The sequence below is a fragment of the Tamandua tetradactyla genome, chromosome 3, assembly GCF_023851605.1.
Source record: "Tamandua tetradactyla isolate mTamTet1 chromosome 3, mTamTet1.pri, whole genome shotgun sequence".
NCBI classification, from domain to species: Eukaryota; Metazoa; Chordata; class Mammalia; order Pilosa; family Myrmecophagidae; genus Tamandua; species Tamandua tetradactyla.
The window spans coordinates 151,109,432-151,135,577 of record NC_135329.1 but is presented as its reverse complement, the minus strand read 5'-3'; the positions used below and the strand labels follow the sequence as shown (position 1 = coordinate 151,135,577).

Genomic DNA, 26,146 nt, shown 5'->3' with positions numbered 1-26,146 from the left:
GGATTTCGCATAAATCTGCTTTCTTTTCAGGTCCTCCTGGCCCTCCTGGAAAACCAGAAGTGTCAAATGTCACTAAGAACACTGCCACTATCAGTTGGAAAAGACCAACTGATGACGGTGGCAGTGAGATTACAGGATATCACATAGAAAGGAGAGAGAAGAAAAGCTTGCGATGGGTGAGAGCAACAAAGATGCCAGTTTCCGATCTCAGATGCAAAATAACAGGCCTGCAAGAAGGAAACATTTATGAATTCCGCGTCAGTGCAGAAAACAGAGCAGGAATTGGTCCACCTAGTGATGCCTCAAATTCTGTTCTAATGAAGGATGTAGCATGTTAGTATTTTATCTTTTTCAGTACAATTCATTTAGGAGGGCAAATGTTTTATATAAATTACCCAAAAGCCAAACTTTTAATACACACTTTTGTGTCTCTGTTTCTGTTTCAGATCCTCCAGGACCACCTTCAAATGCACGTGTCACTGATACTACCAAGAAGTCTGCTTCTTTAGCATGGGGCAAGCCTCATTACGATGGTGGACTTGAAATCACTGGCTATGTTGTAGAGCATCAAAAAGTAGGAGATGAGTCCTGGATAAAAGATACAACAGGGACTGCCCTCAGGATCACTGAATTTGTTGTCCCTGATCTTCAGACTAAAGAGAAATACAATTTTAGAATCAGTGCCATCAATGATGCTGGTGTAGGAGAGCCAGCAGTGATACCAAATGTTGAAATTATAGAACGGGAAATTGCTCCTGATTTTGAACTAGATGCTGAGCTTCGGAGAACACTTGTTGTTAGAGCAGGTCTCAGTATCAGAATATTTGTGCCAATTAAAGGTCGCCCTGCTCCGGAAGTAACATGGACCAAAGATGGTATCAACCTTAAAAACCGAGCCAACATCGAAAATACAGAATCGTTTACTCTTCTCATTATCCCAGAATGTAACAGATATGACACTGGTAAATTTGTGATGACCATTGAAAACCCTGCTGGCAAGAAAAGTGGTTTTGTTAATGTCAGGGTCTTGGATACACCAGGACCTGTTCTTAACCTGAGGCCTACTGACATCACAAAGGACAGTGTCATCCTGCACTGGGACCTCCCTCTCATAGATGGGGGTTCACGTATAACAAACTATATTGTGGAGAAACGTGAAGCAACACGGAAGTCTTATTCCACAGCCACCACTAAGTGCCATAAATGCACATATAAAGTTACTGGCTTGACTGAAGGATGTGAGTACTTTTTCAGAGTGATGGCAGAAAACGAATATGGAATTGGTGAGCCAACAGAAACAAAAGAGCCTGTCAGAGCCTCTGAGGCACCATCACCACCAGACAGTCTTAATATTATGGACATAACTAAGAGCACAGTCAGCCTAGCATGGCCTAAACCAAAACACGATGGCGGCAGTAAGATCACCGGCTATGTGATTGAAGCCCAAAGAAAAGGCTCTGACCAGTGGACACATATCACAACCGTGAAGGGGTTAGAATGTGTTGTTAGGAATCTAACTGAAGGGGAGGAATATACCTTCCAAGTGATGGCAGTGAACAGTGCTGGGAGAAGTGCACCTAGAGAAAGCAGACCCGTCATTGTCAAGGAGCAGACAATGCTTCCAGAATTAGATCTCCGTGGCATTTATCAGAAGTTGGTCATTGCCAGAGCAGGTGACAACATCAAAGTAGAGATTCCAGTGCTTGGTCGACCAAAGCCTACGGTTACATGGAAAAAGGGAGACCAAATTCTTAAACAGACACAGAGAGTCAATTTTGAAAATACTGCAACTTCAACCATCTTAAGTATCAATGAGTGTATAAGAAGTGACAGTGGACCCTATCCATTAACAGCAAGGAACACTGTAGGAGAGGTAGGAGATGTCATCACCATTCAAGTCCATGATATCCCAGGGCCACCTACTGGGCCAATCAAATTTGATGAAGTTTCATCTGATTTTGTAACCTCCTCTTGGGACCCCCCTGAGAATGATGGAGGCGTACCAATAAGTAACTATGTAGTAGAAATGCGACAGACTGATAGTACTACATGGGTTGAGTTAGCAACTACTGTTATACGTACCACCTATAAAGCCACTCGCCTTACTACTGGAGTGGAGTATCAATTCCGTGTAAAAGCTCAAAATAGATATGGAGTTGGACCAGGCATCACATCAGCATCTGTAGTTGCCAACTATCCATTTAAGGTTCCTGGGCCTCCTGGTACCCCTCAGGTAACTGCAGTTACCAAGGATTCAATGACAATTAGCTGGCATGAACCTCTTTCCAATGGGGGAAGCCCCATTCTAGGATATCACATTGAAAGAAAAGAACGAAATGGTATTCTCTGGCAGACTGTGAGCAAAGCATTAGTGCCAGGCAACATTTTCAAATCAAGTGGACTTACAGATGGTATTGCTTATGAATTCCGAGTGATTGCAGAAAACATGGCAGGCAAAAGCAAGCCAAGCAAGCCATCTGAACCTATGTTGGCTTTGGATCCCATTGACCCACCTGGGAAACCAGTTCCTCTCAATATTACTAGACACACAGTAACACTTAAATGGGCTAAGCCTGAATATACTGGAGGCTTTAAAATTACTAGTTATATAGTTGAAAAGAGAGACCTTCCTAATGGACGGTGGCTGAAGGCCAACTTCAGCAACATTTTGGAGAATGAATTTACAGTCAGTGGCTTAACAGAAGATGCCGCATATGAATTCCGTGTGATTGCCAAAAATGCTGCTGGTGCTATTAGTCCACCATCTGAGCCATCAGATGCCATAACATGCAGAGATGACATTGAAGCACCAAGGATATTGGTGGATATTAAATATAAGGACACGGTTATATTAAAAGCAGGTGAAGCATTCAAGCTGGAAGCTGATGTTTCAGGTCGTCCACCTCCAACAATGGAATGGACCAAAGATGGAAAGGAGCTGGAAGGCACAGGAAAATTAGAAATAAAAATTGCAGATTTCTCTACTTATCTGATAAACAAGGATTCATCAAGAAGGGATGGTGGTGCTTATATTCTTACCGCAACCAATCCTGGTGGTTTTGCCAAGCACATTTTCAATGTCAAAGTTCTTGATAAACCAGGCCCACCTGAGGGACCTTTAGCTGTGTCTGAAGTGACTTCAGAGAAGTGTGTATTGTCATGGTTACCTCCACTAGATGATGGCGGTGCCAAAATTGATCATTATGTGGTACAGAAACGTGAAACCAGCAGGTTGGCATGGACAAATGTCGCCTCAGAAGTCCAAGTAACAAAACTAAAGGTCACTAAACTTTTGAAAGGCAATGAATACATATTCCGTGTCATGGCTGTCAATAAGTATGGAGTTGGAGAGCCACTGGAATCAGAGCCTGTGCTTGCAGTAGATCCTTATGGACCCCCAGATCCACCCAAAAACCCTGAAGTTACAACTATTACCAAAGATTCAATGGTTGTCTGCTGGGGGCATCCGGACTCTGATGGTGGAAGTGAAATCATCAATTATATTGTGGAACGGCGTGACAGAGCTGGGCAACGCTGGGTGAAATGCAACAAAAAAACTCTTACTGATTTAAGGTATAAAGTGTCTGGACTGACAGAAGGACATGAATATGAATTCAGGATTATGGCTGAAAATGCTGCTGGAATTAGTGCGCCAAGTTCTACCAGTCCATTTTATAAAGCTTGTGACGCTGTGTTTAAACCTGGCCCACCAGGTAATCCACGTGTTTTGGATACAAGCAGATCATCCATCTCAATTGCTTGGAATAAACCCATCTATGATGGCGGTTCTGAAATCACTGGATATATGGTTGAGATTGCCCTGCCAGAGGAAGATGAATGGCAGATTGTCACTCCACCAGCTGGGCTCAAGGCAACTTCTTATACCATCACCAACCTCACAGAGAATCAAGAATATAAAATACGCATCTATGCCATGAATTCTGAAGGAATTGGGGAACCTGCACTAGTTCCTGGAACTCCAAAGGCTGAGGACAGGATGCTGCCTCCAGAAATTGAACTGGACGCTGACCTACGCAAAGTTGTTACTATAAGAGCCTGTTGTACCCTGAGACTATTTGTGCCAATCAAAGGAAGACCTGCTCCTGAGGTGAAGTGGACACGGGAACATGGAGAATCTTTAGATAAAGCTAGCATTGAGTCCACAAGCTCTTACACCCTACTTATTGTTGGAAATGTAAACAGATTTGACAGTGGCAAATACATACTGACTATAGAAAATAGCTCAGGCAGCAAATCTGCATTTGTCAATGTTAGAGTACTAGATACACCAGGCCCTCCACAAGACCTGAAAGTAAAGGAGATCACTAAGACATCTGTCACACTGACATGGGATCCTCCTCTCCTAGATGGAGGTTCAAAAATAAAGAATTATATTGTTGAAAAGCGGGAATCAACAAGAAAAGCTTATACAACTGTTGTAACCAATTGTCACAAGACCTCCTGGAAGGTAGACCAGCTTCAAGAAGGCTGTAGTTATTATTTCAGAGTTCTTGCTGAAAATGAATATGGTATCGGCCTGCCTGCTGAAACCACAGAATCTGTTAAAGCATCAGAACGACCTCTTCCTCCAGGAAAAATAACTTTGGTGGATGTCACAAGAAATAGTGTGTCACTCTCTTGGGAGAAACCAGAGCATGATGGAGGCAGCCGAATTCTAGGCTACATTGTTGAGATGCAGAGCAAAGGCAGTGACAAATGGGTGACATGTGCCACAGTCAAAGTCACTGAAGCCACTATTACCGGGTTAATTCAGGGAGAAGAATACTCTTTCCGTGTTTCGGCTCAGAATGAAAAGGGCATCAGTGATCCTAGACAACTGAGCGTGCCAGTAATTGCCAAAGATCTTCTCATTCCACCAGCCTTCAAACTCCTGTTCAATACTTTCACTGTTCTGGCAGGTGAAGACCTAAAAGTTGATGTTCCATTCATTGGACGCCCTACCCCTGCTGTAACCTGGCATAAAGATGATGTTCCACTGAAGCAGACAACTAGAGTAAATGCAGAGAGCACAGAAAATAATTCACTGTTGACAATAAAGGAAGCCTGCCGGGAAGATGTTGGACATTACATAGTTAAACTGACCAATTCAGCTGGTGAAGCTACTGAAACCCTGAATGTTATTGTTCTTGACAAACCAGGGCCTCCAACTGGACCAGTTAAAATGGATGAAGTAACAGCTGATAGCATAACTCTTTCCTGGGGTCCACCCAAGTATGATGGTGGAAGTTCTATCAATAATTACATTGTAGAGAAACGAGACACTTCCACAACCATCTGGCAAATTGTGTCAGCTACTGTTGCAAGGACAACAATAAAAGCATGCAGATTAAAGACTGGCTGTGAGTATCAGTTTAGAATTGCAGCTGAAAACAGATATGGAAAGAGCACCTATCTCACATCAGAGCCTATTATAGCCCAGTATCCTTTCAAAGTTCCTGGTCCTCCTGGTACACCATTCGTAACACTCACCTCCAAAGACAGCATGGAAGTACAGTGGAATGAGCCAGTCAGTGATGGAGGTAGCAAAGTCACTGGCTATCATCTAGAACGCAAAGAAAGGAATAGCATCCTCTGGGTTAAGCTGAACAAAACATCTATTCCTCAAACCAAGTTTAAAGCAACTGGCCTTGAAGAAGGTATTGAATATGAATTTAGAGTCTCTGCAGAGAATATCGTGGGCATAGGCAAGCCAAGTAAAGTGTCAGAATGCTATGTAGCACGTGACCCATGTGACCCACCAGGGAGGCCAGAGGCAATCATTGTCACAAGGAATTCTGTGACTCTTCAGTGGAAGAAACCCACCTATGATGGCGGAAGCAAGATCACTGGTTATGTTGTTGAGAAAAAAGAACTACCTGATGGCCGCTGGATGAAAGCCAGTTTTACAAATATCATTGATACTCAATTTGAAGTAACTGGCCTAGTTGAAGATCATAGATATGAGTTCCGGGTCATAGCTCGAAATGCTGCAGGTGTGTTTAGTGAGCCTTCAGAAAGCACAGGAGCAATAACAGCAAGAGATGAGGTAGATCCACCACGAATTAGTATGGATCCAAAATACAAAGATACAATTGTAGTTCATGCTGGTGATTCCTTCAAGGTTGATGCAGATATTTATGGCAAACCAATACCAACTATTCAGTGGATAAAAGGTGATCATGAGCTTTCAAACACAGCTCGATTAGAGATTAAGAGTACTGATTTTGCCACCAGTCTCAGTGTAAAGGATGCAGTACGCATCGATAGTGGAAATTACATATTGAAAGCCAAAAATGTTGCAGGAGAGAGATCGGTTACCGTGAATGTCAAAGTTCTTGATAGACCAGGACCACCTGAAGGACCTGTTGTTGTATCAGGCATTACATCAGAAAAATGTACAATTTCTTGGAAACCCCCACTACAGGATGGTGGCAGTGATATCATAAATTATATTGTGGAAAGGAGAGAAACCAGCCGCTTAGTTTGGACTGTCGTTGACGCCAATGTGCAGACTCTAAGCTGCAAGGTTACTAAACTCCTTGAAGGCAATGAATATATTTTCCGAATAATGGCTGTAAACAAATATGGCATTGGTGAACCTATTGAATCTGAGCCAATAATTGCCAAGAATCCATTTGTAGTGCCAGATGCTCCAAAGGCTCCAGAAATCACAGCAGTGACCAAGGACTCAATGATTGTTGTGTGGGAAAGACCAGCATCTGATGGTGGCAGTGAAATTCTAGGATACGTTCTTGAAAAACGGGATAAAGAGGGCATTAGATGGACAAGATGCCACAAGCATCTGGTTGGAGAGTTGCGCTTGAGAGTAACTGGACTCATAGAAAATCACAATTATGAATTCAGAGTCTCAGCCGAGAATGCTGCTGGACTTAGTGAACCAAGTCCACCTTCTACTTACCAAAAGGCTTGTGATCCTATTTACAAACCAGGACCTCCAAACAATCCCAAAGTCATAGATATTACCAGATCTTCAGTTTTCCTTTCTTGGAGCAAACCAATATATGATGGTGGCTGTGAAATCCAAGGATACATTGTTGAAAAATGTGATGTGAGTGATGGTGAATGGAAAATGTGCACTCCACCAACTGGAATCAATAAAACAAATATTGAAGTAGAGAAGCTGTTGGAAAAGCATGAATACAACTTCCGTATCTGTGCCATTAATAAAGCTGGAGTTGGAGAACATGCTGATGTCCCTGGACCTGTTCTGGTTGAAGAGAAATTGGAAGCACCAGACATTGATCTTGATCTAGAACTAAGGAAAATTATAAATATAAGGGCAGGTGGCTCTTTAAGGTTATTTGTTCCAATTAAAGGTCGTCCTACACCAGAAGTGAAATGGGGGAAGATGGATGGTGAAATCAGAGATGCAGCTATAATTGATGTCACTAGCAGTTTTACTTCTCTTGTTCTTGACAATGTCAACCGATTTGACAGTGGAAAATATACTTTGACATTAGAAAACAGCAGTGGAACAAAGTCTGCTTTTGTTACCGTGAGAGTCCTGGACACACCAAGCCCACCTGTTAACTTAAAAATCACAGAAATCACCAAAGATTCAGTATCACTTACATGGGAACCTCCTTTGTTGGATGGGGGATCTAAAATAAAAAATTACATTGTTGAAAAACGTGAAGCCACAAGAAAATCTTATGCTGCTGTTGTAACAAACTGCCATAAGAATTCTTGGAAAATAGAGCAACTCCAAGAAGGTTGCTGTTATTACTTTAGAGTCACAGCTGAGAATGAGTATGGTATTGGCCTTCCTGCACACACTGATGATCCAATTAAGGTTGCTGAAGTACCTCAACCTCCGGGAAAAATAACTGTGGATGATGTCACCAGAAACAGTGTGTCCCTGAGTTGGACAAAGCCTGAACATGATGGTGGCAGTAAAATCATTCAGTATATTGTGGAGATGCAAGCTAAGCACAGTGATAAATGGTCAGAATGTGCTAGAGTAAAATCCCTTGATGCAGTCATTACCAACCTAACTCAGGGAGAAGAATATCTTTTTAGAGTTATTGCTGTAAACGAAAAAGGGAGAAGTGATCCTAGGTCCCTTGCAGTTCCAATAGTTGCCAAGGATCTGGTTATTGAGCCAGATGTAAGACCTGCATTCAACAGTTACAGTATACAGGTTGGCCAAGATTTAAAAATAGAAGTGCCTATTTCTGGACGTCCTAAACCAACCATTAACTGGACTAAAGATGGTCTTCCACTGAAGCAAACCACAAGAGTCAATGTGACTGATTCGTCTGACTTCACTGTGCTCAGTATTAAAGAAACACACAAGGATGATGGTGGACACTATGGAATCACAGTTGCCAATGTCGTTGGCCAGAAAACAGCATCCATTGAAATTATAACTCTAGATAAACCTGATCCTCCAAAAGGACCTGTTAAATTTGATGAAGTCAGTGCTGAAAGTATTACATTATCTTGGAGCCCTCCATTATATACAGGGGGCTGCCAAATCACCAACTACATTGTTCAAAAAAGAGATACAACCACTACAGTATGGGATATTGTTTCTGCTACTGTTGCTAGAACTACTCTGAAAGTGACCAAACTGAAAACTGGTACAGAATATCAATTCAGAATATTTGCTGAAAACAGATATGGGCAAAGCTTTGCCTTGGAGTCTGATCCAGTTGTAGCTCAATATCCCTACAAAGAACCAGGTCCTCCAGGCACACCATTTGTCACCACCATTTCCAAAGACTCCATGGTTGTACAGTGGCATGAACCAATCAATAATGGTGGAAGCCCAGTCATAGGTTACCACCTTGAGAGAAAAGAAAGAAATAGTATTTTGTGGACAAAAGTCAACAAAACTATTATTCATGACACCCAGTTTAAAGCACCCAATCTTGAAGAAGGCATTGAATATGAATTCAGAGTTTATGCTGAAAATATTGTTGGTGTAGGTAAAGCAAGCAAGAGTTCTGAATGCTATGTAGCCAGAGATCCCTGTGACCCACCAGGAACCCCAGAAGCAATAATGGTTAAAAGAAATGAAATTACTTTACAGTGGACTAAGCCTGCATATGATGGTGGAAGTATGATCACAGGCTATATTGTAGAGAAACGTGATTTGCCTGAGGGTCGGTGGATGAAAGCCAGCTTCACAAATGTTATTGAAACCCAATTTACTGTATCAGGTCTTACTGAAGATCAAAGATATGAATTCAGAGTCATTGCAAAAAATGCAGCTGGTACAATAAGTAAACCCTCCGACAGTACTGGACCAATAACTGCCAAGGATGAAGTTGAACTCCCAAGAATTTCAATGGATCCAAAATTTAGAGACACTATTGTGGTAAATGCTGGAGAAACATTCAGGCTTGAGGCAGATGTCCATGGAAAGCCCCTACCTACCATTGAGTGGTTGAGAGGAGATAAGGAAATTGAAGAATCTGCCAGATGTGAAATAAAGAACACAGATTTTAGGGCTTTACTTATTATAAAGGATGCCATTAGAATTGATGGTGGACAGTATATCTTAAGAGCTTCCAATGTTGCAGGTTCGAAGTCATTCCCAGTAAATGTAAAAGTATTAGACAGACCAGGACCTCCAGAAGGGCCAGTCCAGGTTACCGGAGTCACTTCTGAAAAATGCACTTTAACTTGGTCTCCACCACTTCAAGATGGTGGCAGTGACATTTCTCACTATGTTGTTGAAAAGAGAGAAACCAGTCGACTTGCCTGGACTGTTGTTGCTTCAGAAGTAGTGACCAATTCTCTGAAAGTTACCAAGCTCTTAGAAGGGAATGAATATGTTTTCCGTATAATGGCTGTCAACAAATATGGTGTTGGAGAACCACTGGAATCTGTACCAGTATTAATGAAGAATCCATTTGTGCTCCCTGGACCACCCAAAAGCTTGGAAGTCACAAACATTGCCAAGGACTCCATGACCGTCTGCTGGAACCGTCCTGATAGTGATGGTGGCAGTGAGATTATTGGTTACATTATAGAGAAAAGAGACAGAAGTGGCATTAGGTGGGTAAAATGCAATAAACACCGCATTACAGATTTGCGGCTAAGAGTCACAGGATTAACAGAAGATCATGAGTATGAATTCAGAGTCTCTGCAGAAAATGCTGCTGGAGTTGGAGAACCAAGTCCAGCTACAGTTTATTATAAGGCTTGTGATCCTATATTCAAACCTGGCCCACCCACCAATTCCCACATTTTAGATACCACTAAAAATTCAATTACACTTGCCTGGGGTAAACCCATCTATGATGGTGGCAGTGAGATTCTGGGATATGTAGTAGAAATATGTAAAGCCGATGAAGAAGAGTGGCAAATAGTTACTCCACAGACTGGCCTGAGAGCCACTCGATTTGAAATTCCAAAACTCATTGAACACCAGGAGTATAAAATACGAGTCTGTGCCCTCAATAAAGTTGGTTTAGGTGAAGCTGCATCAGTTCCTGGTACTGTGAAACCGGAAGATAAACTTGAAGCACCTGAACTTGACCTTGACTCTGAATTAAGGAAAGGAATCATTGTAAGAGCTGGTGGATCTGCCAGAATTCATATTCCATTCAAAGGTCGTCCAATACCTGAGATCACATGGTCTAGAGAGGAAGGTGAATTCACAGATAAGGTCCAAATTGAAAAGGGATTAAACTATACCCAACTATCAATAGATAACTGTGATAGGAATGATGCTGGAAAGTACATTCTCAAACTAGAAAACAGTAGTGGATCCAAATCTGCTTTTGTAACTGTGAAAGTTCTTGATACTCCAGGACCACCACAGAATTTGACAGTCAAAGAAGTGAAAAAAGATTCTGCCCTTCTGGTATGGGAACCACCCCTCATTGATGGGGGTGCAAAGATCAAGAACTATGTTATTGACAAACGTGAGTCAACTAGAAAAGCATATGCTAATGTGAGTAGTAAATGCAGCAAAACAAGCTTTAAAGTTGAGAATCTTACAGAAGGAGCCATTTATTACTTTAGAGTTATGGCAGAGAATGAATTTGGAGTTGGCGTTCCAGTGGAAACTGTTGATGCTGTGAAAGCTGCAGAACCTCCTTCCCCACCAGGGAAGGTTACTCTCACTGATGTGTCCCAGACAAGTGCATCTCTTATGTGGGAGAAACCCGAACATGATGGTGGTAGCAGAGTTTTAGGGTATGTTGTTGAAATGCAGCCCAAAGGCACTGAAAAATGGAGTGTTGTGGCTGAATCCAAAGTCTGTAATGCAATTGTTACTGGTTTGAGTTCTGGACAAGAATATCAGTTCTGTGTGAAGGCTTACAATGAGAAAGGGAAAAGTGATCCACGAGTGCTTGGTGTTCCTGTCATAGCCAAGGACTTGACTATACAGCCTAGTTTTAAGTTACCATTTAACACATATAGTGTCCAAGCTGGAGAAGACCTTAAAATAGAAATTCCAGTTATAGGCCGACCAAGACCTAAAATTTCTTGGGTCAAAGATGGTGAGCCTCTTAAACAGACAACAAGAGTAAATGTTGAAGAAACATCTACCTCAACTATTCTGCACATTAAAGAAAGTAACAAAGATGACTTTGGAAAATATGCCATAACAGCAACAAACAGTGCAGGTACAGCAACAGAAAATCTCAGCATTATAGTTTTGGAAAAGCCTGGACCTCCCACTGGACCAGTTCGATTTGATGAAGTTAGTGCAGATTTTGTGGTCCTATCTTGGGAACCTCCAGCTTATACTGGTGGCTGCCAAATAAGCAACTACATTGTAGAGAAGCGAGAAACAACTACCACCACTTGGCATATGGTATCAGCTACTGTTGCAAGAACAACAATTAAAATAACCAAACTCAAAACAGGCTCTGAATACCAATTTAGAATTTTTGCTGAAAACAGGTATGGAAAAAGTGCCCCCCTGGATTCTAAACCAGTTATTGTACAATATCCATTTAAAGAACCTGGACCACCTGGAACTCCTTTTGTAACATCAGTCTCAAAAGATCAAATGCTTGTACAATGGCATGAGCCAGTGAATGATGGAGGTAGTAAAGTTATTGGCTACCATCTTGAACAGAAAGAAAAGAACAGCATTTTATGGGTCAAGTTAAATAAGACCCCCATTCAAGATACAAAGTTCAAAACAACAGGGCTTGATGAAGGGCTTGAGTATGAGTTCAAAGTTTCTGCTGAAAATATTGTTGGCATTGGCAAGCCTAGCAAAGTGTCTGAGTGCTTTGTTGCTCGTGATCCATGTGACCCACCTGGCCGCCCAGAAGCCATTGTTATTACCAGAAATAATGTCACACTGAAATGGAAGAAACCTGCCTATGATGGTGGGAGCAAAATAACAGGTTATATTGTAGAAAAGAAAGATCTACCTGATGGTCGTTGGATGAAAGCCAGCTTTACTAATGTATTAGAAACTGAATTTACAGTGAGTGGACTTGTAGAAGACCAAAGATATGAATTTAGAGTAATTGCAAGAAATGCAGCTGGCAACTTTAGTGAACCATCAGAAAGTACTGGTGCCATTACTGCCAGAGATGAAATTGATGCACCAAATGCTTCCCTGGATCCAAAATATAAAGGTGTCATTGTTGTTCATGCAGGAGAGACTTTTGTTCTTGAAGCTGATATCCGTGGCAAACCTATACCTGATATTGTTTGGTTAAAAGATGGAAATGAGCTTGAAGAAACAGCTGCTAGGATGGAAATTAAATCTACTATTCAGAAAACCACTCTTGTTGTTAAAGACTGTATACGGACTGATGGGGGACAATATATTCTGAAACTCAGCAATGTTGGTGGTACAAAGACTATACCAATCACTGTAAAGGTACTTGACAAACCAGGGCCTCCTGAAGGACCTCTGAAAGTTTCAGGGGTTACAGCTGAGAAATGTTACTTGGCATGGAACCCACCTTTGCAAGATGGTGGTGCTAGTATTTCACATTACATCATTGAAAAGAGAGAGACAAGCAGACTCTCCTGGACCCAGGTTTCAAGTGAAGTGCAGGCCCTAAACTACAAAGTCACTAAACTTCTCCCTGGTAATGAGTACATTTTCCGTGTCATGGCTGTGAATAAATATGGAATTGGAGAGCCCCTAGAATCTGAGCCTGTTATAGCTTGTAATCCTTATAAACCACCAGGTCCTCCTTCAGCACCTGAAGCTTCAACAATCACCAAAGATTCTATGGTAGTAACATGGGCACGTCCCGTGGATGATGGAGGTGCTGAAATTGAAGGTTATATTCTTGAAAAACGAGATAAAGAAGGCATTAGATGGACCAAATGCAACAAGAAAACACTGACAGATCTTCGATTCAGGGTAACTGGCCTTACTGAAGGCCATTCCTATGAATTCAGAGTTTCTGCTGAAAATGCAGCTGGTATAGGTGAACCTAGTGAACCATCTGTTTTCTATCGAGCATGTGATACATTATATCCACCAGGCCCACCAAGCAATCCAAAAGTGACAGACACATCCAGATCTTCTGTATCCTTGGCATGGAATAAGCCAATTTATGATGGTGGTGCACCTGTTAAAGGTTATGTTGTTGAGGTCAAAGAAGCTGCTGCTGATGAATGGACAATTTGCACTCCACCAACAGGACTACTAGGAAAGCAGTTCACAGTGATTAAGCTTAAAGAAAATACTGAATATAACTTCCGTATTTGTGCCATCAATTCTGAAGGTGTAGGTGAACCTGCAACTATACCTGGTTCAGTCATAGCTCAGGAAAGGGCAGAACCACCAGAAATAGAACTTGATGCTGATCTCAGAAAGGTGGTCATTCTGCGTGCAACTGCTACTTTACGCTTATTTGTCACTATCAAAGGTAGACCAGAACCTGAAGTTAAATGGGAAAAAGCTGAAGGCATTCTCACTGAGAGGGCCCAGATTGAGGTGACCAGCTCATATACAATGTTGGTGATTGATAATGTTACCAGATTTGACAGCGGTCGGTATAATCTGACATTAGAAAATAACAGTGGCTCCAAAACAGCTTTTGTTAATGTCAGAGTTCTTGACTCACCAAGTGCCCCTCTGAATTTGACTGTAAGAGAAGTGAAGAAGGACTCAGTGACATTGTCTTGGGAACCACCACTTATTGATGGCGGAGCTAAGATTACAAATTACATTGTTGAAAAACGAGAAACTACAAGAAAAGCATATGCTACTGTTACAAACAATTGCAATAAGAATAGTTTTAAAATTGAAAATCTACAAGAAGGATGTTCTTATTACTTCCGAGTCTTAGCTTGCAATGAATATGGGATTGGTTTGCCAGCCGAAACAACTGAACCTGTTAAAGTGTCTGAGCCACCCCTCCCACCTGGAAGAGTAACTCTTGTTGATGTGACCCGTAATACTGCTACAATTAAGTGGGAGAAACCAGAAAGTGATGGTGGCAGCAAAATTACTGGCTATGTAGTTGAAATGCAAACTAAAGGGAGTGAAAAATGGAGCACTTGCACACAAGTTAAGACTCTAGAAACAACTATATCAGGCCTGACTGCAGGAGAAGAGTATATCTTCAGGGTAGCTGCAGTTAATGAGAAAGGAAAAAGTGATCCAAGACAACTTGGAGTGCCAGTAATTGCAAGAGACATTGAAATAAAGCCCTCAGTTGAGCTTCCTTTCAATACTTTCAACGTAAAGGCCGGAGACCAACTTAAGATTGATGTGCCATTTAAAGGAAGACCTCAAGCCACTGTAAACTGGAAAAAGGATGGCCAGGCTCTTAAAGAGACAACTAGGGTCAATGTTTCTTCTTCAAAGACAGTAACTTCGCTATCTATTAAGGATGCTTCTAGGGAAGATGTTGGAAATTATGAATTGTGTGTTTCAAACAGTGCTGGGTCTATAACAGTACCTATTACTGTAATTGTCCTTGATAGACCAGGACCTCCAGGACCTATACACATTGATGAAGTTAGTTGTGACAATGTAACCATTTCTTGGAATCCTCCAGAATATGATGGTGGCTGCCAAATTAGCAATTACATCGTTGAGAAGAGAGACACTACTTCCACAACATGGCAGGTAGTTTCACAAGCAGTTGCAAGAACCTCCATTAAAATAGTTCGTCTTACAACAGGAAGTGAATATCAGTTCCGTGTTTGTGCAGAAAACCGCTATGGAAAGAGTTCCTATAGTGAATCTTCAGCTGTTGTTGCAGAGTATCCATTTAGTCCCCCAGGTCCTCCTGGTACTCCTAAAGTTGTGCATGCCACAAAATCTACCATGATTGTAGGCTGGCAAGTACCAGTTAATGATGGAGGGAGCCGAGTAATTGGCTACCATCTTGAGTATAAAGAAAGAAGCAGCATTCTTTGGTCAAAAGCAAATAAAATCCTCATTGCTGACACTCAAATGAAAGTCACTGGCCTTGATGAAGGACTGATGTATGAATATCGTGTATATGCTGAGAATATTGCTGGAATTGGTAAATGCAGTAAATCTTGTGAACCAGTCCCTGCAAGAGATCCTTGTGATCCTCCTGGACAACCAGAAGTCACAAATATCACAAGAAAATCAGTGTCACTTAAATGGTCTAAACCACATTATGATGGTGGAGCTAAGATCACAGGATACATTATTGAACGTAGAGAACTACCAGATGGCCGATGGCTGAAATGCAATTTTACTAATGTACCAGAAACATACTTTGAAGTAACTGAACTTACCGAAGACCAACGTTATGAATTCCGGGTGTTTGCAAGGAATGCTGCTGATTCAGTTAGTGAACCATCTGAATCCACTGGACCTATCACAGTTAAGGATGATGTTGAGGCTCCAAGAATTATGATGGACGTCAAGTTCCGAGATATTATTGTTGTCAAAGCTGGAGAAGTCTTTAAGATAAATGCAGACATTGCAGGGCGACCTCTGCCAGTAATTTCCTGGGCCAAGGATGGTATAGAAATTGAAGAAAGAGCAAGAACAGAAATTGTCTCAACAGACTATAATACTTTGTTAACAGTTAAAGATTGTATAAGACGAGACACTGGGCAGTATGTACTAACACTGAAGAATGTTGCAGGGACTCGGTCTATGGCAGTTAACTGCAAGGTTCTTGATAAGCCTGGCCCACCTGCTGGACCACTTGAAATAAGTGGCCTCACTGCTGAGAAATGCTCTCTTTCCTGGGGACCACCCCAAGAAGATGGTGGTGCAGATATCGACTATTACATTGTAGAAAAACGTGAAACGAGCCACCTTGCGTGGACAATATGTGAAGGAGAGTTAAGGACAACATTCTGTAAAGTAACCAAGTTACTCAAAGGCAATGAATACATATTTAGGGTAACTGGTGTTAATAAATATGGTGTTGGTGAGTCTCTGGAGAGTGTAGCTATAAAAGCACTAGATCCGTTTACAGTTCCAAGTCCTCCCACATCTTTAGAAATTACATCTGTGACCAAAGAGTTTATGACACTTTGCTGGTCAAGACCTGAGAGTGATGGAGGCAGTGATATCTCTGGCTACATAATTGAAAGGAGAGAGAAACATAGCCTGAGATGGGTGCGTGTAAACAAAAAACCAGTTTATGATCTGAGAGTGAAATCAACAGGACTTCGGGAAGGATGTGAATATGAATATCGGGTTTATGCTGAAAATGCTGCTGGCCTAAGCCCTCCAAGTGAACCCTCTGCCTTAATTCGGGCAGAAGATCCAGTGTTCTTACCATCTCCTCCATCCAAACCCAAAATTGTGGACTCAGGCAAAACAAATATAACTATCAGCTGGGCTAAGCCCTTATTTGATGGTGGGGCCCCAGTAACTGGCTACACTGTAGAATACAAAAAATCTGACGAAACTGACTGGACAACTGCCATTCAGAGCTTAAGAGGCACAGAATATACAGTAACTGGACTCACAACAGGAGCTGAATATGTTTTCAGAGTAAGATCTGTCAATAAGGTTGGTACAAGTGATCCCAGTGATAGCTCTGATCCCCAGATAGCAAAGGAAAAAGAAGAAGAGCCTGTATTTGATCTTGACAGTGAAATGAGGAAGACCTTGATTGTCAAGGCCGGTGCCTCATTTACCATGACTGTACCTTTCCGAGGAAGACCAGTACCCAGTGTTTTGTGGACTAAGCCAGATACTGACCTCCGCACTAGAGCTTATATTGATTCCACAGACTCTCGTACATCACTTACTATTGAAAATGCCAACAGAAATGATTCTGGAAAATACACATTAACGATCCAGAATGTTTTGAGTGCCATTTCACTGACTTTAGTTGTCAAAGTTTTAGATTCCCCTGGTCCTCCAGCCAATATTACTATACAAGATGTAACCAAAGACTCTGCAGTGTTATCCTGGGACACTCCTGAAAATGATGGTGGAGCACCAGTGAAGAACTACCATGTAGAAAAACGTGAGGCCAGTAAGAAAGCATGGGTCTCTGTGACCAACAACTGTCATCGTCTCTCCTACAAAATTATCAACTTACAAGAAGGAGCTATTTACTACTTCAGAGTCTCTGGAGAAAATGAATTTGGTGTTGGGGTACCAGCTGAAACAAAAGAAGGAGTGAAAATTACAGGTATGTTTAAGAATAAAGAAAATCCACATATCCATATTAATTTTGAGAGAGTAGTATGAATCACTCTAATTTTTAACTGCTTTATCTTCAATTCTTTGGTTCACATCCCAAAATATTCATACTATAACACAAAATGAAATTTCTAATAGAGAAAGTTTTTCACTGCTAAAAAAAATCACATAGAATTTTACATAACTAGAATTGGATATATTGAATTTAAGCATAATTTAATTTGATCATACATAAATGTGCAGAAACTGTATGAAGTCTCTTATAAGATTGTTCAACTTGTTTTGCATTTTTATACCCATATAGATTTGGAGTTAATTATATCATTTAATCTAGTCATTAAATACTTAATTTGAATTTGTATGCTGTGACACATAATGACAACTAACTTAGGGGAGCTCTGGTTAACTGAGAAGTCAAATCTGTCATATAAAAAGAAAGAAAGATTCAAATTTAAAATATGGCTGACATTTAAAGATTTTCTTTTGACAATGCATGAAGAAACCACATGGAAAAATTGTTGCAATCATCTTCCCTTTCTTTTCATGTTTTACTTTCTTAGAAAAACCAAGCCCACCTGAAAAACTTGGAGTAACTAATGTATCCAAAGATAATGTTACCTTGACCTGGTTGAAACCAGAACATGATGGTGGTAGCAGAATTGTACACTATGTTGTGGAAGCACTAGAAAAAGGACAGAAAAACTGGGTTAAATGTGCAGTGGTCAAGTCAACCCACCACATTGTTTCTGGTCTGAGGGAGAATTCTGAATACTTCTTCCGGGTATTTGCTGAAAATCAAGCTGGTTTGAGTGATCCAAGAGAGCTTCTGCTTCCTGTTCTTATTAAGGAGCAACTGGGTATGTCTATTGTTATGTAGAAGCAAATTCTGAAGTTATTTGCATTGATATAAGCTTATTTTTAGAAACTCATCTTCACCTTTATTTGCCATACTTTATCTTTCAGAACCACCTGAAATTGATATGAAGAATTTCCCAAGCCATACTGTATATGTTAGAGCTGGTTCAAACCTTAAAGTTGACATTCCAATTTCTGGAAAACCTCTGCCCAAAGTGACCTTATCAAGAGATGGTGTCCTACTGAAAGCAACCATGAGATTTAACACTGAAATTACAGCTGAGAACCTCACCATTAATCTCAAAGAAAGTGTTGCTGCTGATGCTGGGCGGTATGAGATCACTGCTGCCAACTCCAGTGGAACAACCAAAGCTTTCATTAACATCGTTGTGCTGGATAGGCCTGGTCCTCCAACTGGCCCTGTTGTTATTAGTGATATAACTGAGGAAAGTGTGACTCTCAAATGGGAGCCACCTAAGTATGATGGTGGAAGTCAAGTTACCAACTACATTGTACTCAAGAGAGAAACAAGTACTGCAGTATGGACTGAAGTGTCTGCAGTAGTCGCAAGAAGCATGATTAAAGTCATGAAATTGACCAAAGGAGAAGAATACCAATTCCGCATCAAGGCAGAAAACCGCTTTGGCATCAGTGATCACATAGACTCAGCTTGTGTGGTTGTCAAACTACCATACAGTAAGTGGACAAACTTTTCAAAGATCTTAAGTTTTCATTTAACAAATGTTTTAAATGTATATGTTAACTGTGGGGTGCTCTCTCTTTGTAGCAACACCTGGACCCCCATCTACACCATGGGTCACTAATGTTACTCGAGAAAGCATCACTGTGGGCTGGAATGAACCAGTGTCCAATGGAGGCAGTGCAGTCATAGGCTATCACCTGGAAATGAAAGACAGAAACAGTATTTTATGGCAAAAAGTCAATAAAATTGTCATCCGCACAACTCACTTCAAAGTCACTACAATCAGTGCTGGACTCGTTTATGAATTCCGGGTGTGTGCAGAAAATGCTGCTGGTGTTGGAAAACCCAGCCATCCTTCTGAACCAGTCCTGGCCATTGATGCCTGTGGTATGTATCTGTCATGAGAAGATGGTTCTGACTACTTAAAAAATGCAAATCTTATGTATGCAAAGCAGAATAGTGTGAACATAAGTGTCACTAACCTGCTTTCTCTTACTACCATAGAACCCCCAAGAAATATTCGTATCACTGATATTTCAAAGAACTCTGTCCGCCTTTTATGGCAACAACCAGCTTTCGATGGAGGAAGCAAGATTACAGGATACATTGTTGAGAGACGTGACCTTCCAGATGGCAGATGGACCAAGGCCAGTTTCACCAATGTCATTGAGACTCAATTCACTGTCTCCGGCTTAACTCAGAATTCCCAATATGAATTCCGTGTCTTTGCTAGGAATGCCGTGGGTTCCATTAGCAATCCATCTGACGTAGCAGGCCCCATTACCTGCATTGATTCTTATGGTAAGCATTTTTGGCATATTGAATTCCAATTCCAATTTGACTCAACATTTTTTTCCTTACTTTTTCCAGTTCTAATCCATAGAATAACTTCTGCAATGTGCCTTGGTTAGATTTTTGGAAGAAATTATGAACTACTTGGGAGTCCTCAGAAAATTCCTTAACCTCTCCAGGCCTCTTAACTGAATTATAAAATGAGACATTTGGACCACAGGATATCTAAGGCCTTTCCAATGTTAACCTTTTATGATTCTTTGATTGTATGAGTTGCTGCTTTCACTCTTTCATTACAAATTATCAGAAACAATAATTAAAACCCTGTAAATCCCCAGAGAATAATGCCTCTTAGATAAGTAAAAGACTAAACAGGAGACTTGAATGATCATAGTATTAACAGCAGCTAACATTTACAGGGTAATTTTCATGATTTCTCTTCCTTAGTTCTAACAGTACTATGATAGGTCCCAATTTACTGAAAAAGAACTGAGGTTTAAAAGGGTGATGGAACTTCCCCAAGTCAAGCAGCTTATTCATGTTGGAGCAGTTGCTTGACTAAACGCATAAAGTTGAACATATAACGTGTATAGTCCACCATTCTGGGAAATAACTGGTGCATTCAACTCAAGAATGGTTTCACAATTACAATTTCAGGAGAGTTAGTTTTCCTGTGAGACATTTTCTAAGAGTTCCCCCAGTTTCGAGGAGGAAACGGAATGACTTTAGTGTCTGGGCAAAAGTATCCAGTCCCATGCTCATGCTGATAATTCCAGACTGCCCTTTGTGAAATCGGGCTTTGTGGTCACTGAACCAGTATTTGTGAGACTGTGAAGCAAGTAAAATTTAGTTCTGTTTCTCAAATGTTCTAAGCACCCTAGAAGAAAATCTGTCAAGTGAAGTGAATAGCTGTATGTGTAGAAAATTCAGACTTCAAGCTTGGGTATCAGTGAACTGGGGAGAAAAAAATAAAAGGAAGAGAAGGTAGTTAGAGGAAGAGGAATGAGAGCCTAAAGTGAAAGGAAATGATAATGCTGCTTCTTTACTGATGTCCTCACTGATGTATTCCATTTCACTACTGAAATAAAACACCTAATAGATTTAAAATTACATTCAAAGGCACTTAAGTCTATGTGCAATTAATGCAGTATCACTAGAGTAATAGCTTGCTTACAATCTTTCATCTGTCTTTGGGATAGAAGAGCAGCTTGTAAAATTTAATTTTTTAAAATAAAAGGTAAATAGGATTAGAACTTTTACTTTTAAGTTTTAGTAATTATTTTTTTCATTCATATTATCCTTTAAATATTTCTCATCTGTTTTCCTTGCAGGTGGACCTGTAATTGATTTGCCTCTAGAATATACAGAAGTTGTCAAATACAAAGCGGGCACATCTGTGAAACTCAGAGCTGGCATTTCTGGCAAACCTGAGCCTACAATTGAGTGGTATAAAGATGATAAAGAAATACAAACCAATGCACTAGTGTGTGTTGAAAATACAACTGACCTTGCATCTATACTCATCAAAGATGCTAATCGCCTTAATAGTGGAAGCTATGAATTAAAACTAAGGAATGCCATGGGCTCAGCCTCAGCTACCATCAGAGTACAAATCCTCGGTAGGTGCTAAATGCGGGTCAACATGATATTTTACTTGTCTAAAGCTTAATAATTTTAAATGAGTAGCCTTTTAAAAAGCACCAACATGTTATTTCATTCTCTCATTGACAGACAAACCAGGACCTCCAGGAGGACCAATTGAATTTAAGACTGTCACTGCTGAAAAGATAACCCTCCTCTGGCAGCCTCCAGCAGATGATGGTGGTGCAAAAATCACTCACTATATTGTGGAAAAGCGTGAGACAAGCCGTGTAGTGTGGTCTATGGTGTCTGAAAATTTGGAAGAGTGCATCATTACAACCACAAAAATTATCAAAGGAAATGAGTATGTTTTCCGGATTCGTGCCGTGAACAAATACGGAGTTGGTGATCCACTGGAATCTGATCCAGTTGTAGCAAAGAATGCATTTGGTAAGACATGTTTTCATTAGAGAACTGAATTCAAATGCATGAAAAATTTAAAAACAAATATAAACTATTCCTCTAACACATGGGTATATTTTCTTAGAATGTTTTTCTTTTATTTCACATCTTCTCTCATTACAAACCTTTTCACAAAGTGGAAAGAATAATGAAACTAATATTTCTGAACAGGATTTGAAGACTGAGAGGTAGTTTATCAACAAAATTGATCCTTTTAACTCATTTTCCTTTCCCTTTCTAAATAGTTACACCTGGTCCACCAGGCATACCAGAGGTGACAAAGATTACTAAGAATTCAATGACTGTTGTCTGGAGCAGGCCAGTGGCAGATGGTGGTAATGAAATAAGTGGCTATTTCCTTGAAAAACGAGACAAGAAGAGCCTAGGATGGTTTAAAGTACTCAAGGATACTATCCGTGACACCAGACAGAAAGTGACAGGACTCACGGAAAACAGTGACTATCAATATCGAGTTTGTGCTATAAACGCCGCTGGACTGGGTCCATGTTCTGAACCATCTGACTTCTACAAAGCTGCTGATCCTATTGGTAAGTGCTCCTAAGTACGGCATCTCTACATGTCTTCTTTTGTATAACCAAACTGTTCATAATTGTGTAATTGCTGCTTTATGAATGGCCATTCTAGATCCTCCAGGCCCACCAGCTAAGATAAGAATCGCAGATTCAACTAAATCATCCATCACTGTTGGCTGGAGTAAGCCTGTGTATGATGGGGGCAGTGCTGTTATTGGTTATGTTGTTGAGATGAGACAAGGAGAGGAAGAGGAATGGACTATCGTCTCTACCAAAGGAGAGGTCAGAACTACAGAATATGTGGTATCTAATCTGAAACCTGGAATCAATTACTACTTCAGGGTATCCTCCGTAAACTGTGCTGGACAAGGAGAACCTATAGAAATGACTGAACCTGTTCAAGCTAAAGATATACTTGGTATGTACCTACTGGTATAAGTATGTTTTATTTTTTACTCAAGTAATCCAGGAAATCATTAAAATTCATTGCATTTGTCCATTTTCTGTCTACAGAGGAACCAGAGATTGACCTAGATGTGGCTCTCAGAACCTCTGTTATAGCTAAAGCTGGTGAAGATGTACAAGTACTGATTCCCTTTAAAGGGAGACCTCCACCTACTGTCACATGGAGAAAAGATGAGAAGAATCTTGGCAGTGATGCCAGATATAGCATTCAAAACACTGATTCATCTTCATTACTTATGATTCCTCAAGTTACTCGCAATGACACAGGAAAATACATTCTCACAATAGAAAATGGAGTTGGCCAACCAAAATCTTCAACAGTGAATGTTAAAGTGCTTGATACACCAGCAGCCTGCCAGAAACTACAACTTAAGCATGTTTCTCAAGGGACAGTGACTCTGCTCTGGGAGCCTCCTCTCATTGATGGAGGGTCTCCCATAATTAATTATGTCATTGAAAAGAGAGATGCTACTAAGAGAACATGGTCTTCTGTGACCCATAAATGTTCCAGCATGTTCTTTAAGGTAACAGATTTGTCAGAGAAAATTCCATTCTTCTTCAGAGTTCTTGCAGAAAATGAAATTGGAATTGGGGAGCCTTGTGAAACTACACAGCCAGTGAAGGCTGCTGAAGTACCAGCTCCTATACGAGATCTCTCAGTGAAAGATTCAACGAAGACATCTGTTACCCTGAGCTGGACCAAACCTGACTTTGATGGTGGTAGCGTCATCACAGAGTACATTGTAGAAAGGAAAGGTAAAGGTGAACAAACATGGTCACATGCTGGCATAAGTAAGACATGTGAAATTGAAGTTGGTCAACTTAAGGAACAGTCCATCCTGGAATTCAGAGTATCTGCCAAAAATGAGAAAGGACTGAGTGATGCTGTCACCATTGGGCCAGTCACAGTGAAAGAACTTGTCATTACACCTCAGGTTGACCTGTCAGAAATCCCTGGGGCACAAGTCACTGTGAGAATTGGACATAATGTGCATCTTGAATTACCTTATAAAGGAAAACCCAAACCAGCTATCAGTTGGCTGAAAGATGGTTTGCCATTTAAAGAAACCGAACATGTTCGTTTCAATAAAACCGAAAACAAAATCATTTTGGATATCAAGAATGCCAAGAAGGAGTACGGAGGGAAATATACTGTTATTCTTGATAATGCAGTTTGTAGAAACTCATTTCCCATTACAGTCATAACACTTGGCCCACCATCAAAACCCAAAGGGCCTATTCAGTTTGATGAAATTAAGGCTGACAGTGTCATCATGTCATGGGATGTGCCTGATGATGATGGAGGAGGAGAAATTACTTGTTACAGCATTGAGAAGCGGGAAGCTTCACAAGCTAATTGGAAGATGGTGTGTTCTAGTGTTGCCAGGACAACTTTCAAGGTTTCTAATCTAGTCAAAGATGCTGAATACCAGTTTAGAGTTAGGGCAGAAAACAGATATGGTGTCAGCCAACCACTCATCTCAAATATTATTGTGGCAAAACACCAGTTCAGGATTCCTGGACCCCCAGGAAAGCCAGTTATATACAATGTGACTTCTGATGGCATGTCACTAACTTGGGATGCTCCAGCTTATGATGGTGGTTCAGAAGTTACAGGATTCCATGTTGAAAAGAAAGAGAGAAATAGCATCCTCTGGCAAAGAGTTAATACATCATCAATATCTGGAAGAGAATATAGAGTTACTGGGCTAATAGAAGGCCTGGATTACCAGTTCCGTGTATACGCTGAAAATTCTGCTGGCCTAAGCTCACCCAGTGACCCAAGCAAATTTACTTTAGCTGTTTCACCAGTCGGTAAGTGATTGTTATTCAAATATATTTAATTCAACAATTGAATGCATTACTAAAATATAAACATTGCTTTTCTTCCACGTACCTTCTTTTCACTAGAGAGCTGGCCAAGTAAAAGGGATGATTTTAAGTCAGTCTTATAAGGTAATTTAAAGCTAAAGATTTCATGAAACAAAAAGTTGAAATTAGTGGCTGAAAGGTTTAGATGATACATTTGTATTCTCTTTTGCTAGTTGCTGGGATGCAATATACCAGAAACAGAATGGCTTTTAAAAAGGGGAATTTAATAAGTTGCTAGTGTACAGTTCTAAGGCCGAGAAAATGTCCCAATTAAAACAAGTCTATAGAAATGTGCAATCAGAGGCATCCAAGGAAAGATACCTTGGTTCAAGAAGGCCGATGAAGTTCAGGGTTTCTCTCTCAAGTGGAAGGGAAGAGAGTGAACACAGAGTTTCTCTCATCTGGAAAGGCATATGGTGATTAGGATTAAAACATGGCTTTTCTAGGGTACATACATCACTTCAAACCAGCACAATTTGTTTTATTTTTCTGCCACTGATGATAAAGAGTTGCTTACAGAAATAATGATGCAATTACTTCCATATAACTTCTTTAGACCCACCTGGCACTCCTGACTACATCGATGTCACCCGGGAAACCATTACACTTAAATGGAACCCACCACTGCGTGATGGAGGCAGTAAGATTGTGGCCTACAGCATTGAGAAACGACAAGGGAGTGATCACTGGGTTAGATGCAACTTTACTGATGTCACTGAATGTCAGTACACAGTTACAGGACTTAGTCCTGGAGATCGATATGAGTTCAGAATAATTGCAAGAAATGCTGTTGGGACAATAAGCCCACCCTCACAGTCTTCTGGCGTTATTATGACAAGAGATGAAAATGGTAAGCATTTGGGAGCTGATTTGCAGGGTGACTAAGAGCATTCACTTTTAAAAATACATTTGGACCATGGTTTGTAAAATAGAAACAGAAATGCCCAGTTGACAGAAATTACCCAAGATTGGCTGTGTGTATATGGTAGGTCTTGTCTACCTTTCAGGTGAAGGGAAGAGAAAATGTAAGTGGCATCAAGTATTTTTACCATGTTTATTATTTCACTCCATTCCAATATAAATAGCATGTAAAGAAAAAAGGCTCTCAAGAATAACAGTCCATATTTACTGACATTATTAAAATACAACATACATCCCACAGCACAATCATCATCTTTCTTGAGTCCAGGCAATGGCTTCCTGCAGGATCTTTTTTTTTCAGGGGGGGTGCATGGTCTGGGAATTGAACCAGGGTCTCCCACATGGAAGGCGGGCATTCTACCATGGAAGGCAGGCATTCTATAGGTTCTTTTTAGAATG

General features: G+C 40.6%; 1 protein-coding gene across 2 annotated transcripts in view; it reads left to right on the top strand.

Annotated features, from left to right (window-relative positions):
* TTN (titin) overlaps positions 1–26,146 on the top strand; it is a 279,196-nt gene that overhangs the window by 229,156 nt on the left and 23,894 nt on the right. For both annotated transcript variants that reach the window (XM_077154303.1, XM_077154302.1), the window contains 12 exons: positions 31–333; positions 447–17,552; positions 18,124–18,420; positions 18,527–19,114; positions 19,206–19,508; positions 19,626–19,922; positions 21,245–21,532; positions 21,645–21,944; positions 22,202–22,504; positions 22,602–22,907; positions 23,003–24,769; positions 25,383–25,676. In XM_077154303.1, coding sequence (XP_077010418.1) covers positions 31–333; positions 447–17,552; positions 18,124–18,420; positions 18,527–19,114; positions 19,206–19,508; positions 19,626–19,922; positions 21,245–21,532; positions 21,645–21,944; positions 22,202–22,504; positions 22,602–22,907; positions 23,003–24,769; positions 25,383–25,676 — 22,152 coding nt within the window. The remainder of the gene's footprint in view (positions 1–30; positions 334–446; positions 17,553–18,123; positions 18,421–18,526; positions 19,115–19,205; positions 19,509–19,625; positions 19,923–21,244; positions 21,533–21,644; positions 21,945–22,201; positions 22,505–22,601; positions 22,908–23,002; positions 24,770–25,382; positions 25,677–26,146) is intronic.